General features: G+C 34.1%; 2 protein-coding genes across 4 annotated transcripts; one reads left to right on the top strand and one right to left on the bottom strand.

Moving 5' to 3' along the window:
* Positions 1-1,423: 1,423 nt before the first annotated feature.
* On the top strand, positions 1,424-17,871 carry LOC145610437 (putative protease Do-like 14). 3 transcript variants are annotated; one of them, XM_081665782.1, is made up of 11 exons: positions 1,424-1,552; positions 2,384-2,443; positions 3,074-3,190; positions 3,282-3,409; positions 5,197-5,475; positions 9,714-9,847; positions 11,007-11,124; positions 11,529-11,621; positions 16,501-16,600; positions 16,727-16,809; positions 17,555-17,871. In XM_081665782.1, exons 1-9 carry the CDS (start codon positions 1,465-1,467, stop codon positions 16,597-16,599), a joined length of 1,116 nt encoding a protein of 371 aa, XP_081521908.1. In that variant the 5' UTR covers positions 1,424-1,464; the 3' UTR covers position 16,600; positions 16,727-16,809; positions 17,555-17,871. The 3 variants fall into 3 exon arrangements, with proteins under 3 accessions (XP_081521908.1, XP_081521916.1, XP_081521914.1); XM_081665790.1 differs by lacking the exons at positions 16,501-16,600; positions 16,727-16,809; positions 17,555-17,871 and adding an exon at positions 10,681-10,738; XM_081665788.1 differs by lacking the exons at positions 16,501-16,600; positions 16,727-16,809; positions 17,555-17,871 and adding an exon at positions 10,678-10,738.
* A 506-nt stretch (positions 17,872-18,377) lies between these two features.
* On the bottom strand, positions 18,378-21,911 carry LOC145610427 (putative protein phosphatase 2C 65). Its single transcript, XM_081665774.1, has 4 exons — positions 21,708-21,911; positions 20,158-20,535; positions 19,405-19,746; positions 18,378-19,076 (listed from the first exon to the last, which is right to left on the bottom strand). Exons 1-4 carry the CDS (start codon positions 21,909-21,911, stop codon positions 18,633-18,635), a joined length of 1,368 nt encoding a protein of 455 aa, XP_081521900.1. The 3' UTR covers positions 18,378-18,632.
* Between the last annotated feature and the right edge of the window lie 662 nt (positions 21,912-22,573).

Genomic DNA, 22,573 nt, shown 5'->3' with positions numbered 1-22,573 from the left:
GAAAACCACAGCGATGCCAAACGAAACCTAAAATTTTGGGACTTTAATTTAAAATAAGACTTAATAGAAAGAAGATGGAGGGACTAAAATCAAAGAGAGAAAATAAAAAGGTTGAATTAAAGAGGGGAGATGAAGATAAAGTGTTTAATGAAACAGTTAAGAAGAATTGTATAATTAAAAATAAAAAATATAAAATGACATGTGGCACATTGAGTTGAAGAAGATGATAGGGAAGTGTAATACAATGATGACATATGTTTTTTTTTTTTTGGTTTTTTAAATACTAAGTATAGATATAGATAGATTCTACTTGTCAATTCAATCTTAAGGCAATAAAAGTTATAAACGAGTTTAATCTGTTCCTACTACTTCTCATGTAAAATAAAAAATATATAGGCTGGATTGACTTATAAGAGATCATGTAATACTAATAAAGTAACCCCTGATCACTAATAGGAAAACCTCTTTTTTTTTTTTTTTTTTTTTTTTTTTTTTTTTTTTTTTTGTGTTCCATTCGGTTCATCATTTGGGCTAATCCGGATTCGGGGATCAGTTTTGGGTGGTTAGGTTCCAGTCCCCTCCCGATTGTCGTTGCGGGGGATCGAACACGGGTCCTCCCTACCAAGTGTAGTCTCAATTATCACTACACCAACAACCAATTGGTATAGGAAAACCTCTATAATACTATTGAAGTAACTTCTATTATAACTGGTAGGGGTGTTCATAAATCGGTCCGGACCGAAAAATGGACCGGACCACCTCGGATCGGACCGGACCGGATTAATCGGTTCGGTCTTCGGGTCTTGAAATTCATTTTTCCGGTCTTCGGTACGGTTCGGTCCAAAACCTTATAAAAATCGGTCTTGGAAAAAATATGCGTGAAACTTTAAGTAATGATTAAAATTATAAGCTTAGAAAACTTTAACTTTATAAGTTTTTTTGTACTAAACATACAAAAAAGACGTAAAAAGGATGTTAAAATATAGTTTTTCCTTTACTTTTTTTCGTGTTTTTCATAACTTTATTAAAAATTTAGTATTCTTTTTTAAAAATTCTGTAATCGGTCCAAAGCATTTTGGTCCGGGTTTTGTACCGATTCTCTCGGTCCGAACCGGGTTTGGTCCTAGCTTAATCAGTCTGATCTCTAATTCTTAAAATTCTACGGAGTAATTTTCAATCTTCGGTCTAATCCGGATCGGTCTGGTCTTGGACTAATAAACAGCCCTATAAGAATTTGTGTGAGATTATAATATTATATCTTTACGACGTAAGGTAATTCGTGCCAAAAATAAATAGATATACGGAGTAATAAATTTACAAATACGGAGTAATTCGTAGCAACTAGCAAACAGTAAATAAAACCTCGAATTTGCATATACTACTAATAAGGAAGAAGAGCCCATTGTCTCAGAATTTTGGGTTTTGGAAGGAATTTCCGGTAATTGGTGCTCGTTACTGGCAGCAATGTCTGACATTGATCAGCCGGAGGAACCTCAGTCATCGCGTCCTCTTACTGTCTACGAAAGACTCGACAAAATTCGACGAGGCGAAGGTTTTTTTCCCCGTAATTTCAATTTTGATCAATTTCTTGTTTTTGCTTATATAGTTATAAACTCAATTATATATCTGAATAAAAAATTCGACTTTTGTTTTTTTCTGGATTATTGTTAACAATTTGATATCACTATTAGCAAAACAATGTTGCAATTTAGTGTTAGTTTGATTTTATTTTGAAGAAATTTTTTTTTTTTTTTTGAAAGAATTTTGAAGAATATTTTGATAAATAATGAACACTAGGACATTAATTACTTAGTAAAATAAGAAAATAAGGTAGAATACTCGTATTGTTGAGCGATTATTTTATATATGCACCTTATTCTTAATTTCATGCACATTGGTACAAAAATAATAGTCACGTATACTATTGTCAGATTACCGGATAGCAAATTGTTACATTACTTTGATTAAAAACAGATAATGTGTAGATTTCTGAACAATACCCCTATAAATGAAGAGAGGATGGTAATTAACTAATTACAGTAGACAAACGGCGTTTTAGTGAATTCGCGGTGAATGTTAAGCACGGGGTTGAGACGGGGGATAAATTGTGTTGTATCCTGACTGAGAGAGTATAGTTTATCTGAAAATATGTTTTTGTATAGTTATGTACTTGACTCAAAGTCTCGAGTGAGCCACTTAAGCTGGAATCATGCTGCCAAATTAACTGGTTAAAGTGTGTGTATTATGTGAATTGTATATTCGCTACTTAGTAATTGAACAATGAGCCTGTTACCTGTATATATATTTATGATATAAAAGTTATACTTAATCTATTGATCATAGACAAATTTTCTTTGTTAACACAGTTTTATTTCATTGGCAGCGACGATAAAAACAAAAGTTGGTCCTTTGAAGTTTAATAAAAAGCCAAAATATGTAGGCGGTATGTTTTATGCTCTTTACTAATCTGTTCATGTCTATCATTATATTGTACATGATATCAAATGAATGCTTTAAGAATGTATAGATGGTCTTATTGTTAGTTTGATTCTTTCAAAGGAATTTCGTGACTGCAAATATGCAATCTTATTTCTGAATTTTAAATTTGGACGCAGACAAGTATTTTGGATTTGTTTGTTTGGGCATACTCTTGTATTCCTGTATAATTGTGTTTGAATAATTAGTGAAGAACTAAAGAAGGAATGCATTGATCCAGGAACTCTAAAATCTAGAGGCTGTAGCTATACACAAGTTTTGAGGAATAGTAGAAAACTGGCAATATATGGTCTTATTTATGCTCTTTTTTCACACATTTCTGCAGAACAATGGAGGCTATAAGTAGTCATTGTACACTCGCCATTGCAAATATGGATTAATTTAAAGAAAAAAAATGCTACACATCTCTAATTGTGTGGTGGGTTAACAGATATTTTACTGACCTATTGATGAGTGACCCTATATTAAATATGCTTATTCTTGTAGAACTTGACTTTTTCAATTGAGCATTCTTTCCTTGTTGTCAATTGTTACCATTTGTTTGGGGACAATATTGAATTCAGTTCACTTTCAACAGGATTGAGAAATAATGGAGAGTTTTGTACCTTGGATGAAGGTGACTATAAAAGTCGAATTGCAAGATCTGTTGCTTTTAGAGTTGCGCCATCTGTTGTTGGACTGACGTCTTTCGTAGGTTTGCTTGGGCATTTGCCTATTGATTAATTCTAAGAATCTGTTTAGCAGATTTGTAAATGAATTTTGACAAATTTGTTATTTTATTACAGGAGAAAAGTTCCGTTTTAGTTGCTCAGGATTTTTCATCGAGTGGAATGATATGTATGGAACGATCTTAACCTCTGCTAGTCTCTTCATAGGATATAAGGATACCATGCCTACCATTACCAATGTTACGGTTAGTCTTATTACTTATAGTGTTCATGCCTTGTTTTTTATGCTTGTGGTATATGTAGCACTTTACCACTCCTACAAGATGTATACTCCTGAATGTTTTTCCTTTGCTTGGAGATTAGTAATGAAACATTATGGTTGATACTTGATAGTATTAAATTTAGTAGTGTTTTCAATTTCAGTAACAACATGCTAAATTGGTGTATGGTGGGTGTTATATTGTGCATCTCCATGATCACAATGTGATATGTGACTACAAATTAGAAACGTACACTTTGTCTTAAATAGCTAATGTTATATTGTTGCTGAGTGCATAACCCACTCAGTTCCTGTCCTTCTTTGTGACCAGCATGCTAGCAACCCCCAGTCTAACCCCAGTGCTTTCCTCGAAGCATCCTTGTGGCTTCACCCAACCTCTATTCTGTTTCTTCCTCTTGAGTGATACACAGTCAATTACTTAACAAAAATGCCACCCCTTTGGGTGATGTTTCTTTGCTAAGCTTTATAGCAGCGTTTATAAAAGTAGATGAAAAGGATTTAAAGCCTTTGAACTCATGAAGATACTAAATTGTTTTTTTTTTTTTTTTTTTTTTTTTTGTTTGTTCTCTTGGGAGCACCTCCCACGATTTACATAGCCCATTAATAGAAGTAGAGGTGGCTTGTCATACTATGCTGACATTTTTTAACAAATAACTTCTGATGAAGGTGGTGTTGCTTGGTGGCATCCTCTTCATTGCTTCTATACCTCTCCATGTACCCTTAAGATTTTACCCAAAGGTCTTTGTCTATTAGTTTCCTAAAAATTGCTCATAATTTCTTATCCTTCTTTTGATGGAGCACCCTTCTCCTGTTCTAGGTCTAATTGGCATAGCAACACTATTGTATTGAAAATCACTCCTTCTATACTTGCCCCATATTCTTATTTGGGATGTCCTAATTTACTTGCCTCATTTCTTGTATAAGAAATTTTTATCCTTTTCTCTTGATTTGGGTCCCAATCCTTCACTCACCTTCCCATTTATTACTCTGCTTTTCCACTTGTATAAAGTCTAATACAAGTAAATTCGAACAAAGATAGTAGTTGAAATGTTATCTTTAGGTGCTTTTATTGTCCCCATTTAATTTGGCACTTTTTCCAACGAACAACGTTGACCATTAGTATCTTAAATTATCTATAGGTAAGAATTGTTAAAAGTTGACATTTTGATGATATCATGATATAGATTGAGATAAATTTTATAACCTTTTACATTGTATTATTTTATAACCTTTTACATTGTATTATTTTATAACCTCAAACGCCATCGCTGAACATGGCCTATGACAATGTGAAAAATGCTCTTATGAGCTGGCTGAATCATTTTAACAATATTATTTTGGTTGATCTTTTTGTTACATGTGATACTTGTAATATGTAGTTTTCTTGAGGATTGTATAAAACTTGCTGCACATTGATGCTTGTGAATGTTGCAATCAAATACTAAGAAATCAAGGAAGTTTTTGGAGTTATTGAGTGGTGTGTAATGGGAATATTTACCAACTCAGTCTAATGTCTTGGTCCGTATTAACAGATAACTAAGTTTTGTTAGTGTGCACATGTAAAATTATATATAAAAAGATATTTATTATTTGAAGGATATGTTGCATGGTCTTACGCGGTTCAAATACTAATAAAGGTTAGGATCATTTATTTAAGTTAATTGTGTGCCATTGAATTAAACTAAAATAAAATGTACAGCCATGGTTAAGCATAGAGTGATAACTTTAAGCCGATGGTGTTTATTGTTTCAGGTTGAAGTACATTTGCCCAATCGCGAAACAGTGCCTGGTTCCATTTCACATGTTGATCTTCATCACAATATTGCCATTCTTACGGTGCCATCTGTTCCTAAACTTCATGTTGCCACTCTTCTGCCTGATTTTGAGCTGTTTTCTCCTGGGAAGAGTGTGGTAGCCCTTGGTCGACATGCTAGCTCGTACAATTTGCTGGTTGCTCAGGGAGAAGTTTTGCTCAAAGACCACGATTTGGATTCTGATGATGTTTTGCCTACAGGCTACGTAATTTCACGTGTAAGTGGCTGTTTATACCACTTGATTCTTTAATAAACCTGGAGAATTGCTTCTTCCATTTAATTTTAATTCCTTTTTTTTTAATTAATGCTCCTTAATTTGAAACCATATTGGTGATGACTTATAGAACAAAGGTTATATAAGATAATTAACATTTTTTTTCTTCTTTTTTTTGGTAACTGTTTCAAATTGATGTTAACTGAAGAATTTTATAGTGTTTGACTAAAACAGATTTCTTGTTTCATGTGTCCATTAGTTGCACATAGCATCAAATGTCTCCGACAATAAACCCTAGATTGTGACTTATTGGTTCACTTCGCTTGTAGCTGCATATAATCAATTGGCATAGGGCTACAGATTCTTATGAACACTAAACCATCAGACTGGGGCTTCCTTTGGTTAAGGTCAGAGATTCTGAACCAAAAATTTTAGGCATGAGTGCAAATTCATTCTTATTCTTAGCTTTAGCATGGATCGTGCACTCATTTTAGAATGGCACCCCTCAAAACATAGAAAACGAGTATCCGAAAGGACATATCGGTTCAATTCATAGAACATGAACCCTAAAGAGCATAAAAAGCTAAAAAATATATATTTTAGAATATATGATAAAATTGATAATTATATTCTGATTTTATTGTATATCCTACATTTGTTATGTATTTATCTTGTGCATAATTATAGGTAATTAGCTCCTTAATCTAAGGCTTAAAACTACGCTTAACTCTCTCTTGTACGATGTATATATTCTGGCTAATGCTAATGAAATGGGCAAGAGGATTGGGCTAAAATTGTGATGCATGTAATGAACAAGAGGATTGACATCTAGAATATTGTAATCATTAGTATGAGGAGTGTGAAGTTTAGAAAATGGGAATTCATGTTCAACAAATTCCACATGACGACAAACGATAATCTTGCCATTTGACATATCATAACTCTTTGACCCTTTATGATTTGGAGCGGGACCAAGATAGACACAAGGAGTGGACCTTTGGTTTAATTTGTGAATAGAAATAGACGGGAATAGAGGAAAACATAAACAACCAAAAACACATAACTCCGAGTATATGGGATCACATTGATATAGAATTTGAGTTGGAGACTTAAATCCTAAAATTTTGGTTGGAAGAATGTTTAAAAGATACGTGGCCAGTTCTAGAGCATGATGCCAAAATGAGAGAGGTAAAGAGGCATGAGCAAGTAAGGTCCTTATGATATTGTTTATTGATTTTATGTGTCGTTTGGTTTTTCCATTTTGAGGTGAGGTATGAGGACAAGAGAGGCGGAATAGCATACCATGGTGATAAAAAAAACTTTTTAAAGGTGCCATTGATATATTCTAGCTTGCCATTTCATTAGCATTAGCTAGAATATATACATCGTACAAGAGAGAGTTTAGCCTAGTATTAAGCCTTAGATTAAGGAGCTAATCTATAGCTATCTACCTATAATTATGCACAAGATAAATACATAACAAATATAGGATATACAATAAAATCAGAATATAATTATCATATATTCTAACAATAAACATGAACTCAAAAGAACATAAGGGGTAAAAGCATGAACTCAAAAACAAATATGGGTTAAAGCAGGTGAACATGAATTCGAAAGATTTAAAGAACATACTATCCAAGTACTAAAAAACATATTGTTCATATCCAATTAGCATATTTAATCTCCATTCATTGAAGAGCATATTTCATAAAGTAAATTACAAAGAATACATTTTAATTAGACCCAAAGAACGTAAAACTCATTTAAAAAACAAAAAAAAAAGGTTCAATTCTTGTTAAACAATTAAAGAAGGATCGTAATGAGAAAGCACATGTGTTAAAACTTAAAAGAACATCCTTTATAATGAAATGAACATTATATTCAACCTTATATTACAATACAAAACCGGAATAAAAGTACTCTTAAGTATATAAACTTGAAATAAATTCTTTCAATAATGAGTTCTTCAATTTCATCTTCCTAATATTAATTCATTGACTATAATCAACTCCTAAATTGCTTTGAAATTCATAATTTCTAAAATAAATCTCTCTACAATAATATTTTCAATCCCTAGTATTGCATTCTCGTCCTAAAATTTGCAAAAATATACTTTACAAGTTAAAATTGGAAATTAATAACCTTAATTTTGCACTTTTCAATAGTTGCCAGCAAAAGCTGTGTGCACAATGAGAATCATGCATCTCGGTGTATAATCTAATTTATATGATCATGTGCGGTGCTTAACTGCTTATTGTATGGGTTCATACTTTATAGCATGGCTAATATTTGTCTTCATTGTAATGATGTAATTTACAGGTGCCTGTTCACATTTGACGTGGGAAATATATAAGTAAGATGAGGTTATATATATTTGAGAGCTTGTTATATACACCCAGGTGACCGTACACCCATAAGTGTTTTGTTCTCATTTTGATGATTGTTTATTATTTAATCATCAAATCTAGAGCAAAAACTAACCTTGGGTTAGTTGGGAGTACAGTACACCCGGGTGTATACAACAAATTCTGTAAATATTTGGTCATAATGATCTTTGAAAGCCTTTGCTTATAGAGGATTTGTGGGGTAAATGAAGGCTGTAAAGTTAGTTTTAACAATGGTTTATCTTTTTAGTTTTTTCACCTTTTGGGACCTCTAGTTAACTATCTGGCTAGTTAACACATCTTTAACTCACGTGAAAAAATTCTCAAGTCTCTTCATTTATTATTTGCCAAAAAAAAAAAGTCTCTTCATAAAAATTTTGACAATTCCAAAATAAACCGACACCCTCATCCATTCAGCCACCTTGTAACCAACCTCAAAACACTTATCACCTCACCCACCAGTCCACCACGTTATACACTGCGAATTCCTAAAACCCTCCTTGAATACTCCTGGGTTTTGTTTTGAGGGAGGATGGGTGGGGGTTCTCTTGGAGGTGGGTAAGGGTTTTTCGACTGAGGTAGGTGGATTCGACGGGTATTTATTGAATATCGAAATTACTGACCATTAATTTCAAGTTTTGATAAAGGAGGGTGGCTGGTGGGTCAGGTGGAGATTGACGATGAGGGAGTGGGGGAGAAAGGGCGAGGAAGGAGCGGGGGGGGGGGGGGGTAAGGGCAAGGGGCAAGGGCAGTGGAGGGGTGGCTGATTGTGGTTTATGAATTGGTAGTGGGTTGTGTTGGTGGTGTGTGTGGGGGGTTGGTTGCTCTGGTGTTGGCAGGAAGTTGAGGAGGAAAGGGGAAATGAAAATATAAATGTTTTTTTTTTTGAAAAAAAAAGTTTTTTAAAAAATTAGACTAATCAAAATGTGGCACGTGCAAGGTAACCTGTTGTTGTAAATTGATGACTGGTTTGGCATAATAAAAAAGAATGGGGGTAAAACTGGATTATTGTAGAATAATTAAAATGATTTTATTAAAATAAATCAGCCAAAGGTTGGATTATTTAAATCAAATTTTCCTAATAAAAAAGGCCGTGGAGTAAAAAAATAAGAGAAATAACACAACAATAATCAATAAAACTAACAAATCCATGGCAAAATTGAAGAAAATTAGCAATAAAATACAATGACAATTTAATTTTAGTTTACTTCGCAAGAACAAAGTAAAGAAATGGACTGAAAAAAATATACTCCTAATTGCAGTAATTTAATTAAATGCGGGATAATACTTACTGGATGATGAAAATTACTGGGTAAAATGAGAGAGAAACGAGCAAAATGAAAATTCTTCCAGTAATTTCTTCTTCCCCAGATATAAAAATAAAATTCCTGGAGTCCATTGTTTGTAGTGAAATGTTGTTGAACAAAGAGAAAGACCACCCTAATTACAAATCAGACAGCAATATACCTTTTGGGGACTATATATTTTTTTATAGGGGATTGTCTTTCTTAATAGGGGACTAACTTTTTTAATAGGAGACTATCTTTTTTTGGATGACTTATTAGGGGACTAAGATATATAACCAAGGGAAAGTTGTATTCACTTAATAATCCTGTGGAAATGTTATTCTATGTTGCTTTATGGTCTGATTTTTAATGAAAATAGGATAGTACATTTATAACTTTTCAATTTGTATTATGTTGTTAAATATAATTTCAGTCTATAGATTCCAAGCTGTAATAATGATTTATTTAAAATACTTACAAAGTATTTACATTTGTTTTGTGTGTTTTTTTGATGAAGTGCAATGGTATTTTCAGGACATTTTGCTTACCTTCTTTTTTTATGTCCTAGTATGGCGTTGGCGGACCTCTTGTTGACATCGCTTCGGGATCAGTTATTGGAATGAATTTCACTGATGCAAACTGTTTTGTTTTTCTTCCCAATATCATTTTGCTGAGATGCTTGAAGCACTTCAAAAGTTATGGGTATGTCATTGTTGGTTTTTCCTTTCTACATGATTTTGTTTTCCTTCCATACTTTGTACTTGCTTTATTTTGTTTGATATTATTTTAGTCAATCATTGAAAAATTAACTAGTTGATGGCTGACAGTGATCTCTTATTCAAGTGGTTAATTTTTAAGTGATTGAATTAATTATGTAATAAACATTATTCTCTTGCATCTTCACATTTAATTTGTTGAAATATGATGTAAGTTTGACATATTTTATGTTTTTAAATAAAATCCGTCTTTAATGTATTTTGTATACAGTAGTTTTTTCCCCTGATGAGTGACACACTTTCCTTATACCTTTTTTTTAAAAAAAAAAAAAAGTGACACATTTTCCTTATCCAAACCCATTAGAGGACGGAATGACAAATATATGGTCGAATTTTTTTTTTACATATATTATATGAATTTTAACATCCCGTACCCGCGTCCCTTATTATGAGATAGACGTTTTCCCGTATCCGTTACTCGAATTTGTGTCAGTACCCGTTCTTGTGCAACCTAGGGTGTAACTATAAAATTATAAATGGTCCAACATTATCTCCAAAATAACTAATACTTCTGTCATGAAATTAATTGACTGTCATGCTTTTGTTGAGAACCTCATATGAAACAGTGGTTAATATTACAATTCTTGGGCCATGGATGCTTAAAATTATCCTTTATGTTTCAGATTATCTTAATAATTTTTGTTTTCCACTCACATTTTATTTTGGAGGTAGTGATTTCTTCTAAATAATGTATTTTTATATCAGAAATTTAGAATCCACATTGTAGTGTTGACTTTGTACGCTTTGTTTGGATAGCAGGAAGGAAAGGAAGGGGATGGAAAGAGGAGAACGGAGGGAAGAGAAAGGGAGGGGAAAGGTGAGCTCTATTTTCCATCCAACTCGCCACTTTTAGAGGGATTGTGCTTATGAGATAGAAAGGGAATATGGATCCCTCCCTCTCCTTCCCCCAATCCTTTACCCAAACAAGAAAAATTGTTCTCTCCACTTTCTCTTCTCTTCTTTTTCTTCCATTTCCTTCTATTTAAACAATGAGCTTTGAATTTCATGTCAACATCAGTATAAGCCTCTACCATTATATGTATGCTTTAGAAAACATCTGTAGTGATATGTACCGGATTTTGCAGGAGAATTGTTCGACCTTGGCTGGGAATGAGAACTCGAATCCTTGATTCTTTGAAAATGGCCCGGCTTGAAACAATATACCAGAAATTTCCTGATATTAATGGGGTATTTGTAGAGAAGGTAACTTTATTTAATTGATTGATACGAATTGGATGTACACCTTGACCTATCACCTACAGGCTACGCCATCTAGTTGTGGAATCCATAGTGGTCTTTGCTTTTTATATATCATCTGTTGTTGAATCCAATCTTACGTTTGGATAATCATATGTTTGCATTGTTGTATATGCTTGTGATGTTTACAATTGAAGGATGTCTTTTTTCAGTCCTTACCTCGTTGCACGCTTTCTTGAAACTGCAATGGAGAATGCCGTATTTTACAACTCTGGAGAATAGCTCAATTGTTGTGTTCAGGGTTTCTTCAATACAATTTGAGGCCTTCATTTAACATTTAAACTCGGACTTATTTCACGCTTATAATAACTGTCCTCAATGTGGAATCTTATAAAGTAAACACCTTCCAGGTAACAGAGGGATCCCCAGCTGAATCTGCAGGAGTTCGTCCAGGTGATATTGTGACTCATTGCGATGAAATTCCTGTGTGCTCTCCCCTTGAGGTAAATACCATTTATTACCATTATGTTGTTGAAGCAAGTCTCTTTAGTCTTTATACACATATCATAATCTGTTTTTTACTAGTACATTACTTATTGAGCTAGTCCCCATTAATATCAGATATCAACAAGCCATGTTGATATCATGGCATTATTGTAAATATTTCGAACTTTTTTTGAAAAAAGAGTTGGTAAGTTAGTGGAATGCTGACTAGGACTCCGTTGCTGCACTATTTTACTTCCAAAGTGTAACGGATCTTAAATAGACGGAAAATTTGACACCGTCTCCTTCCTTTAATCAAATCTGGGTAAATGTGGGTAGGAGGAGAGAGAAACAAAGATCTTGAGCAGAGGTAACGAAGATGGTGGACGGTGGGTAATCCGCTTCCACCATCTCACAAACAATCAAGTCATATCTTCTAGCCTCTAATGCCTGTACACAACAAAATATTATACTCCTGATCTAGACACCTAATCCTTCAATTATAAAAATCAAACACTAATATCAAGTAAAAATTAAAGCACTTATATTGAAGAACATTTCACCATTACAATTACCTTCTGAATAAGAAATTATAATCCTGTTGTCCAAATTAAAATCTTCTTTCAAGTATTACATTACAATTGCCTTCTAAATACGGAGTAACTAATTAGAAGAAACCATTAATCCTTTTTTTTGCACAATCAATCGTCAAGCTAGAATTATATCAAACAAAAATCGATTCGCAATTCAACAACTCCCAGCAAATAACCTTTATATCAATCAACATTTAAAACAACAATTTAGCATTTCAATTACCTTATTATAGGGATGAACTCCCAACAAATACCCTTCTAAGATTGCACGGTCTTCAACTTTGCGATTAGCCGATTACACGGGCAATTCAACAACTCCGACAGCAACTCCGATCCCACCAACTGGGCTACCGACAATCGAGGATCGGGTTGTCCAGCCAACAGTGTAATGGGGTTATCAAACTTTCAGCTACACTCGTCGGATTCGATTCAACCCTGAATTCGTTTTCGACATTTGGGTTTCAGAAGAAGGAGAAGGTAGACATCAAAGTGACAAAACGAGGTAAGCATATGTTAACGTCGCTTCCATTTCAAAACGGGGATAAAAAAATGGGAAACATTTACAAAACAGCATCAGTATCTTTCTTTACGATTTTGCCCCTTACTAAACAATGTGAAATGACAGTGGTACCCTGATATTAACAAAACTCGTTGATATCAGATATCAACTTGGATTTACTCTTATTTTTTTTAGAAAATATAGTAGGAATAATCCCAAGTTTCCCTTTTCTCTAAAAACTCCCACATATAAATCCCAAGTTTTCCTTTTCTCTAAAAACTCCCACATATTGATGAACTAATCTCAAGTTCATGGGTGTCATTCCAAAATGGCTTTAAGCAATTTGTAACCTGTTGAACATTCTAAATTTTTATTTACTTATTTATTTATTTATTTGTTTATTTATTTTTATTAACTTTTCTCTCTCTCTCTCTCCATTGTTTTATATAGTATGAGAGGACTTGAATTTTATTCACAAGGGAGTACAGTATACTTGTATAAGTATGCCGGTTAGGCTAATTCAGGGAGATTTAGTAGCAGATTAATTAGTGTATGAAAAGGCGCACCTAGGTGCTAAGTGGAAAAGACTAATCAACAACCTGATAAGTTTAAGCTAGAACACAGTCCCAACATGGCAACATGCTACAAATTAGCTCACATGGAGACCAAAATGAAGAATAAGGATTGAAGAGAGATTAAGGGATGAAGAAGAGAGATTAAGAAAATATAAGATATGACTATATTAATGTTAACCATGGTGATTAATCACCAATATGCTATGAATTGATATAGAGAAGAGGCAAGAGGATCCCCTCAAAAAATAATATACTACCTTGTAGGGATGTGACATTTACTAACATCTAGATAAAATTTGTTTGTGAGTGTTAATGGGGGTGAGAAGTAAAGTTGTGGTGATGAGGAGAGACATAGAAATAAATGACCAGTAAAAAGGAAAGAAAACCTTTTGTTGCAAATAATTTGTAGTATCCACTTATGGTAAATACAACAACAACAAAGCCTTAGTTCTAAAATCAATCAATCAATCAATCAAGGCCTTAATCTTATAAGTGGTTTCGGCTACATGAACCAAATTTGATTATTCCATGTAGTCATCGATATAAATCTTCTTCCTCCATCTCTTACGATTCAATGTTTCATCCTCATGCAAATCCATATACTTTATATCCTTCCTAACTCCTTCCAATCAAGTAATTTTCGGCTTCCATCTCCTTTGATTAACCCCTCCATGGTCCCACTCTTCGAACCGGTGAACCCTCGGGTCTCCAGCGTACATGCCCAAACTAAAGCAGGCAATTTTCCCTTAGTTTATTTGCAATGCCTATCACACCTACTTTCTTGCGAATAACTTAATTTCTGATTCTATCTCTTAGAGTGTTCACATACATCCACCTTAACATGTGCATTTCTGTAACCTCATCTTTTTAATGTGCTCCTTCTTAGAAGCCCAATATTTTGTACCATGGAACAAGACTGGTTTATGGCAATCCGGTAATATTTTCCCTACAACTGTAAGGGAATGCTCCAGTCACATAACACTCCCGTGACCGCTCTCCATTTAAGCCACCCCGACTTAATCATGCGGGTCACGTTGTGATCAATGTCACCATTCTTCTGGATGACCGACCCAAGTTACTTAAAACATTCACTCATGGTCAAATCCTTTCCATTCAAACTCACCACTTCATTATTTGTCCCCCTCTGAGTACCAAAGCGACATATTAAATATTCAGTCTTACTCCGACTTAAACCCTTTAGATTCCAATTTTTGCCTCCATTGCTCCAACTTGGCATTAACCCCATCTTTAGTTTCATCCACCAAAATGATATTATCTGCGAACAACATACACCATGGAACCTCATCTTGAATTGGTCTAGTTACTTCATCTAGAACCGTTGCTAAAAGAAAAGGGTTTAATGCAGACCCTTAGTGCAATCCATGGAGCCTTAGTTCCAAAGTGTTGCAAATAAATTGAAATGGAGGTAGTATCATGGAAGATGGGTATTTTTGGGATTAGGGAAAAGCTCTAAAATTGAGCTAATTAGAGAGAGATAATCATGTTGAATATTGCTGAATGTTTTGGGTTATCTTTGGAAAGCTAAATTGGGATAGAGTCCACCTCTCGAAAGTGGAATTATTATACAAAAGTACTGTAATTCAGTTTATTAATCAGAATTCATCATTTTCTTCCTATTTTCTACCATATACAATGTTTATGTTATGTTACTTTATTGCTAATGATATTAATGCCGTAAATTGGTATTAGGGCCTTAGGGTATAGGCGTATTTTAAGGAGTAGAGTTACAATAGTTTGCTAGCATAGAATTTATTGAGTGCAGCTGCTAGTTGACCGCTGTGGAGAAATACATGTTTCAGCTTTTTATTCTGTAGAGGATTGAGGTAGGAAAATTTGCTTCTGTAAGTTCCATGTTATCAATGGTTGACTGAGAAACATAAATTATCCCATTGTTTATCTGTGATCATCGTTTATTCGTGATCATCCTTTTGGCAGCCCTCTCTGCATCCGTAAAAGTTTTGAGTGAGTGCAGAGTCATGAAAAATTGTGATTTCTTTGTCCAATCAATCAGCTAAGTAGTGCAGTAAATGCTTCAAGGCTGTCCAATGAGGGATATGTAGTTTATGCATTAATTGAGATAATCAATTCACCACCAATGCAACATCTGGACAATTAGTAAGTATGTAGGCTTCCTACTTCCTACTTCCTACTTCAGCTTGGTAGTCAGAAGGGTTGTATGTTGATTTCACAAAATGTTTTGAGCATTGTTTGAAAAGGCGTGCCTAGGCGCTGAGACGGAAGGCGTTAGGGGTCATGCCCCTTTTGTTGTCTAGGCAAAGCGATTTTGATAAGGTGCACCGGAGGCGCAAAAAGATTTTTACTGAATTTTTTTTTTTTTACTGTTTATTATATGCACCTTTCTTCTTTGAGGCGCACAGAGGCACACCTTAGGCGCAGGGAACTCTGAAATGCCTTGGTGCCCTTGAGCCTTTTTATACATGGTTTTGAGAGCTGAGTATTGACATTCATTGGCATAGCCTGACAACAATAATCCTCTAGATACAAGCTATCAACAACTTAGTCAAGAAGAAAAGCCGAGACTAAGTCTCAACATCGTCGTTCCTTACATGTCTCTGCTCCTTTACTGCACACCAACACTAGTCGCTTTCTGCCACCTGTGCACTGTTACCATTTGGATTTTTATGAGGTTTTTGCTTACCATTAAGGGGGTCTCTTAACCGCTGGATGACTACTTTAGCAGTGGAATAAGGAGCAGGTACCAATCAGTGTAACTTCTGTTTGGTGCTGCTGCTGGTTGTTGCAATAGGAGGCCAAGGGGGTCAACAATGGAGGTGGGTAAAAAGAAAAGGGGCGTGGGGAGTTGGAGTATATTGTTATTAGGCTTTTTTCTTGAAAATAAAATATAAGAAAGAAAGTACACAATTTTGAGGCAAATAGTATGTGACGTGTGTACTTGCTTAAATAGCTAATTATGCTTTGGGAAGAGTGGAAGACATCTAATAGACTTGGTATTATTCCCACTTAATCAAACAGTGAGACTATCTAAATAAGGATAATTGAAGTTGGTATTATTCTTGTCAAAAATTATATTTTTGGCCGAATCATCTCTGTGAATATCTTATGGTCATTGTTTAAAAATTTGTATTGTTCTTGAAAACATTGCTTGATGGATTACTTCATGAATAATCTGTCTCCATCTTGATGCGCCGTATTTAGTTATTTATTGCATAATTTGTTTCTTTGGTTTCAGTTTGCTGAAGTACTGTTTGATAAAGCTGAGAACTCTATGGAGCTTAGGTGTGATAGGGCAAGTGATGATAATGCAAATAAGAGAGGCAATTGCTGTTGAGGTCAATATTAATTCTGGTTTCTGAGGATTTCATACTTATTATATATTTTTGTATATCTATTAGATATTAATCTTATGTTTTTATATTTTTTATAATATTTTTTTGGGGGAAATATTGGAATTTCAGGTGGTTATAAGAAGGGAAGGCTGTGTTTCCGATCTGGTCAAAAGTATCGTTATTGACAGGCTTACCCTACCTGAAATCAATCGGTATGTTTATCCTGCTTCTCTTACACCAAACTGGAACACTATTATGTTTTTTTTTGGAAAGCAATGGAGGAGAGAGGGGTAGGGAAGACTAGAAGAGAATGAGAGGGAAGTGCATGTGTAGGGTAGTGTAAAGGAGAAATGGGTCTGCATTCTCTGATCTTATCTCCATTTCTGTGTATTCTAAGGGAAGAAATTTGCTTTCCTCCATCACTCTTGCTCTGATTCATATCCATATATGGATCCATCAATATTCCAATTTCTTCCAATTTTTTGAAGGTGGAATTTTGTATGGGACGAGAGGAATTGTTATAATTTCTGGGGGACTGGAGTAACTTTTCTATTCGAAGAGATGATTCCTTGATTTAGGATATAATTAGATTCCATGCTATGATTTATCATAACATTGGCTCACCGATCCACTGAAGCAACTAATACTTCTTAAAATTTTCTCATCTGAACATGATTAAAGGTTAAAAATACGGAGTATTTTATTATCGTATGAACTTGTGGAACTTCATCATCGAATGGACAGTTTCTGCAGGTTCAAAATCTAACTTTATTATACACCCTACCCTATAGGTATATTGCATATATAGTCCTTATCCTTGATGTAAGTTGTTAGGGTTTCATAATATCGCTAGAGTAGAGCCTATTTAATTTTGGTATCAAGTGGCGTCTCCACAATGTTGTGTGTGTTCTTCTCTAGTTTTCGACTTTTCTAAATGAAGCTTTCTATAATTCTCAGGTGGCCTCTGTTCAGGCCTCGAGAGCTTCAGACTGACAGGTATCGTACAGGTCTCGAGGGCTTCCGCTGTTAAGACTTAAGAGTACATAGATACCGTTGTGATGATTCATGATAGACGAGACACGTGAGGCTGGGTCTTGCAAAGTTCTGTTTTGTCAGAAATATGGTGTATATACTTATTTTAGCTGATAATTTGAAAGAAATTCCATGTAAATCAGTTAACGCAATTGCCTTTCAAAGCAATGTAATCAATTTTCCAGAACATTATCATATGCCAATATTGGTTTGATTATTTTGAAAAATTGACCTGGGCGTGGTGATCTGAAGACAACTTGCTTGATCATTCAAAAGCATAAATTAGTTTATTACTGGTATTTAATAAAATTCAGTAACTCTATACATATATAGTAGTAGAGCATCAATGAAAATTAAGTTTCATCAGTAAAAATAATTTGAGTTTGGAAAAAAAAAAGATCCCGTTCATTAAAATAATTTTCAGTCCAAAATAAGGTTAAGATCGAGAATCATTTATATAATTGCTGATTATAATTGTAACTTTGTTTGAAGATTTATTGGTCATTCATGTGATTTGTGATAATATTTCTATTGTTTACGGAGTATATACTAGTGCATTGATGGTATTTATTGGTGATTTTGGATTCGATACTGGTTATAAAGACGAGATAATAAAAAATAAATAAAAAATGATCAACTATATGTTAGCGGGACAAGGCTTGTATTCACAAAATTACAACCGATGAGACTCTGTTTAGTTTTCACATCTTTTCCTATTTTCTCCTCCTTTTCTGGGCAATTAGGCAACATCTTATGATAGAAGAAATATGAAGTTCAACTTCTTTGTTTCAGCTTTTGGTTCATCTAAGAGGAACTAGTATGTGATTCAACTATATGTATCTTCCTTTTAAGTTTGAACTATTAAGGAAAACAAAATTTTTTCAGAGTTCCTCACACTTTTCTCACTTTAGGCAGGTTTTTAGCCATTTTCAAAACCATATATATGTACACAAAATCATTCACTGCCCTAATTCATTCATTCCCCTAAGCTAAAAAATTTGTATCAAAAATCGCTATCAGCACTTTTTGATGTTGGTCTGCCTTTGTGTCTAGAGTTTGTATACCGCGGAAAATTCAATGATGTGTCCACTAAACTTTCACCTTCACCCCAATCCTCTGGAATGTCCTGAAACTTACCTTTGTTGTCCCTAAAATCGAACCCCTCCTCAGCATCACTGCTAATGCTTCTGTATGTATGTTGAGATACTGAAGAATTAAGGTGGCTCAAGCTGTCAGGAGTAATGTGGCTGACTTCTGACATGGATTTTCCGGGGGGTGGAGGCTTGAAGAATAAGCAAACCACCGCAATGTCATCAGTTCGTGAGGATGGGAACCTGCTCTTCCAGGCACGAACTGCGTGCGTTGCTAGGAACTTTGCTGCATGGGATCGCTTCCTTGCTGCTGAGACTATTTTTACTACCTCAAAATTTGTTAGCACATCCCACACCTGCAAAATATTGTATAACCTTAGTAACATACCACATATGTAACAAGCATACTTCGTGTTCCACGTGATTCATAAATTATAAGTCACATCTGATTCTGATGGTCAAAATTATAAGTCACTATCTTTGACCTGAAATAATAAGTCACATTTGATTCTGATGGTCAAAATTCAAAGTCAGGAATATAAAACTATGGTTATTAATTCACAATGTGAAATGTCTCTGTAAAAATCACAAATTTTTATTTTCTTAGGTATAAGTGAAGCTTATTAGGCTAGATGTAACAAAAAATTAAGGAGCAACACAATTAGAACATGTAAGGTTTCTTACCCCATCAGTTGCAAGGACAATGAATTCATCCTGATCAGTCAATTGGTGGTAGAAGACTTGAGGGGTAGAGCTAAGACCATAATCTTTAAGACAGAAATCACCAAATGCTCTAGTCATGGCAAGTCCGGGGCTATCTTCATCAGGCAGCCATAGTCTAAGAACATGAGACTCCTCTTCAAGAGAAAAAACTCGACCACTACAACTCCTCACTCTTTCGGCTTCCCTTGGAAGGCTTGGCTTCAAGTCTACCGTTAATTGGAGTGGTATAACTTGTCCTTTGTCCCCTCGTGTGCACATAACTGCACGCGAATCCCCCAAGTTTCCGATTATTAGATGATCTCCCTACACCAAGGGGAAAACTTGCATAGTTTTACTACATAAACATGTTATAGTATATAAACTTGTTTCCATGATCATATTAATTTTGCATTGCTTTTGTTTATTAAACGGATGTAAAAGTCATATAAAAGTGCAAAATCAAACTATGCTAGACAAAATCAAACTAACTAATGTATGATCATGCTCTAACCAAGTTTATTTGTTTAAGAACTAAACAATATCGATTAATGATAAAGTTTAACCAAGAAAATCAACCTATTATTTGACAAAACCAAATTATGCTAGACAAAATCAAACTAGTATGAAAGTGCAAAACTAAAGTATGCTAGACAAAATCTAACTAATTAATCTATAATCATTTTTTTTTAACTAAACAATATCGACTAATGATAAAGAATAACCAAGAAAATCAACCTGTTTGACAACCGTTACAGCCGTTGTACCACTACAATAGCTCTCAATTGTAGGGTCGCGGCTGAGCTCTTTATCCACTTCTCTAAATGACCTTAAAAGGCCAGCCTTCCACAATTGTACAACATCAGAATTATCTCCGTCGTGGTGGCTATCAATAGTCTTGCCGTTGCTAGGATATGCTTGTAGCAATGCACCATCTTCATCCTCATAAAATGCATCGATATCACTCGTGCTATGCCCTTTCATATGTAGAAGCTTATGAGCAGTGGAGAGCTTTATTGGTAGCTGATCGCGGACAATTCGAGCTACCTTGTGACCACTCGGTCCATGCCCGTCGAACACCCCACAAAAGAACACATCTTTTTCACCAGCAAAGTCCTGAAACCACCATATTAAAATTTAGCACATTACAATGTTATATTTTTGCTAGTAAAGAGTTGCCTAATGCTCCATTTTTTGTACTTAATATATGCACGCTATTCACACCCCCCTTTCACCATCTTTTGTGATTTATACGTAAGATGAAACATAGGCATGACAGGTTGTGATCTTGCTACATTTGTCTCCATGTACATACATAGCCATACATACATGTATATATTTTGTCTACTCGTAATTTTGCCATGTGACAATTGATGGTACTGCTGGAAGAATGATGAAAATTGGAGAACATAAAAAGTTTGAAATCAATATACTTATTTTGATTTTAATTGGCAAATTGGCTTCAACCGTTATACATTAGTGTAACATTCATTGAAACATCCAATGTTTCAAATTTTATGCTAGTTTTGAATCTTTTGATATATTTGACAAATTGAGTTTGTTTAAACATAAATTAGTTGTTCTGTGCAGCCTATTATCTTAAATGAAGACTCATTTACATTACTATATGAATAAAAAAAAAAATTGATTTTGTTTTATTGTTGTTTAGAGAGCCACAACTTCACAAGTGTGGGTGATACAATCGGGAGAGGAGCTTTAACCACCTAAGTTATCCCTCACTTTCAAGCAATTGACTTTGTAATACATTACATTATCACATTGATTTGTTAGATTTACTCAAATGTGTTTTTTTATTAACTAAAAATAAAGTATTCTGACTTAAAAGTAAATTGTAGTTTGCTATTGGTGACCCTTTGGCCTTTAAAAGTCAAAGTGGCTATTTTTTTTTTCGTATCTAAAGAACCACAAGGACGGGTGGTGAGAATCAATCTCTTGAAATCTGGAGAACAATTCTTATCACTTAAGTTATCCCTTACTCTTAAAGTGGCTAATAAGTAAAAAAAACTACGGGTTTTTTTTAGTTATTCCACTTTGACTAGTACGTTTTCCAACGCTCAACTTTGACCATTAATTTTTTAATAGCGTAATTGTAAAAAAATTACAGTAAAATTACATAGTTTGAAAATATAGATCAAGATAAATTAAATGAGACTAAAAAATCGTACGGAGTAGAAAGTATTTATTTCATTCGGTACAAAAATGACGTTTAATAGACGGATGGAGCATATAACCAAAACACTCAATTCAAAAAAAGTTTAGAAGTTTACCTCCCAAACTGTCATGGCATCTTGATTGATTCCTTTCTTCCCTTGTGTAGATGCCATTGAAATAAAAGAAGAAGATCCATGTAGTCTAATTGAAGCTCCATATTCTCCTTCAATTACATGATTTTCATGTTCATATTCATGTTCATAAGTATCAATATGTCGATGATCTCCATAATCCCCTTCTTTGCTACAACATGCTCCCATTTTATTTTTATTTTTTATATTTTTATAAACTTAATGTTCCTACCTAGCCAATTTTTCAATTTAATTACTAGAATATTCTTAGAAATTCAAGCAAAAATCTTTGGTAGCTAGAATGTAGGCAAAAATACATGTGAAGGGTTGTGGATATGTTTTTGAGAATTCGAAAATACAAATAATGGAATAAAAATATTCTCAAAAACTCTCATACAAATTAATCTTGAACAAAATAAAAAATCATGGAACATATTCCTTTTAATTAGAACAATTAACAAGAATTTGAATTAGAATATGGAGGAGAACTTTGAGGTTGAAATTTGATGAGTTCTTATTAAAAATTTGGCTGTCCTAAAATTTTGTGGGGGATCAAGAAGATTAGGCAACTAATTGTGCAAATGTATTTAAATTACAATGTTTCAATGATAGGTGCATCCTCTATTTTTGCATCCATCATTTTTGGGGATTAATTACTATATATGGGGGATTTCTTAGGATCTCACTTGATATTGTTGCCTATAATCAAATGATTTGTTTCCTAAATTTTCTGATTTTTTTTATATCCAAAATGATACATTGTGGTTATTGGTTGCTAAAAATAATTATATGACTTGTTTCCTAAACTTGTTGATTATTTCTTATTTTATACTTGGGGTAATAATTTTATC

The sequence above is a fragment of the Chenopodium album genome, chromosome 3, assembly GCF_948465745.1.
Source record: "Chenopodium album chromosome 3, dcCheAlbu1.1, whole genome shotgun sequence".
Taxonomy (NCBI): Eukaryota; Viridiplantae; Streptophyta; class Magnoliopsida; order Caryophyllales; family Amaranthaceae; genus Chenopodium; species Chenopodium album.
Note: the sequence above shows the minus strand (reverse complement) of the source record. Positions and strands in the feature narration are given on the sequence as shown.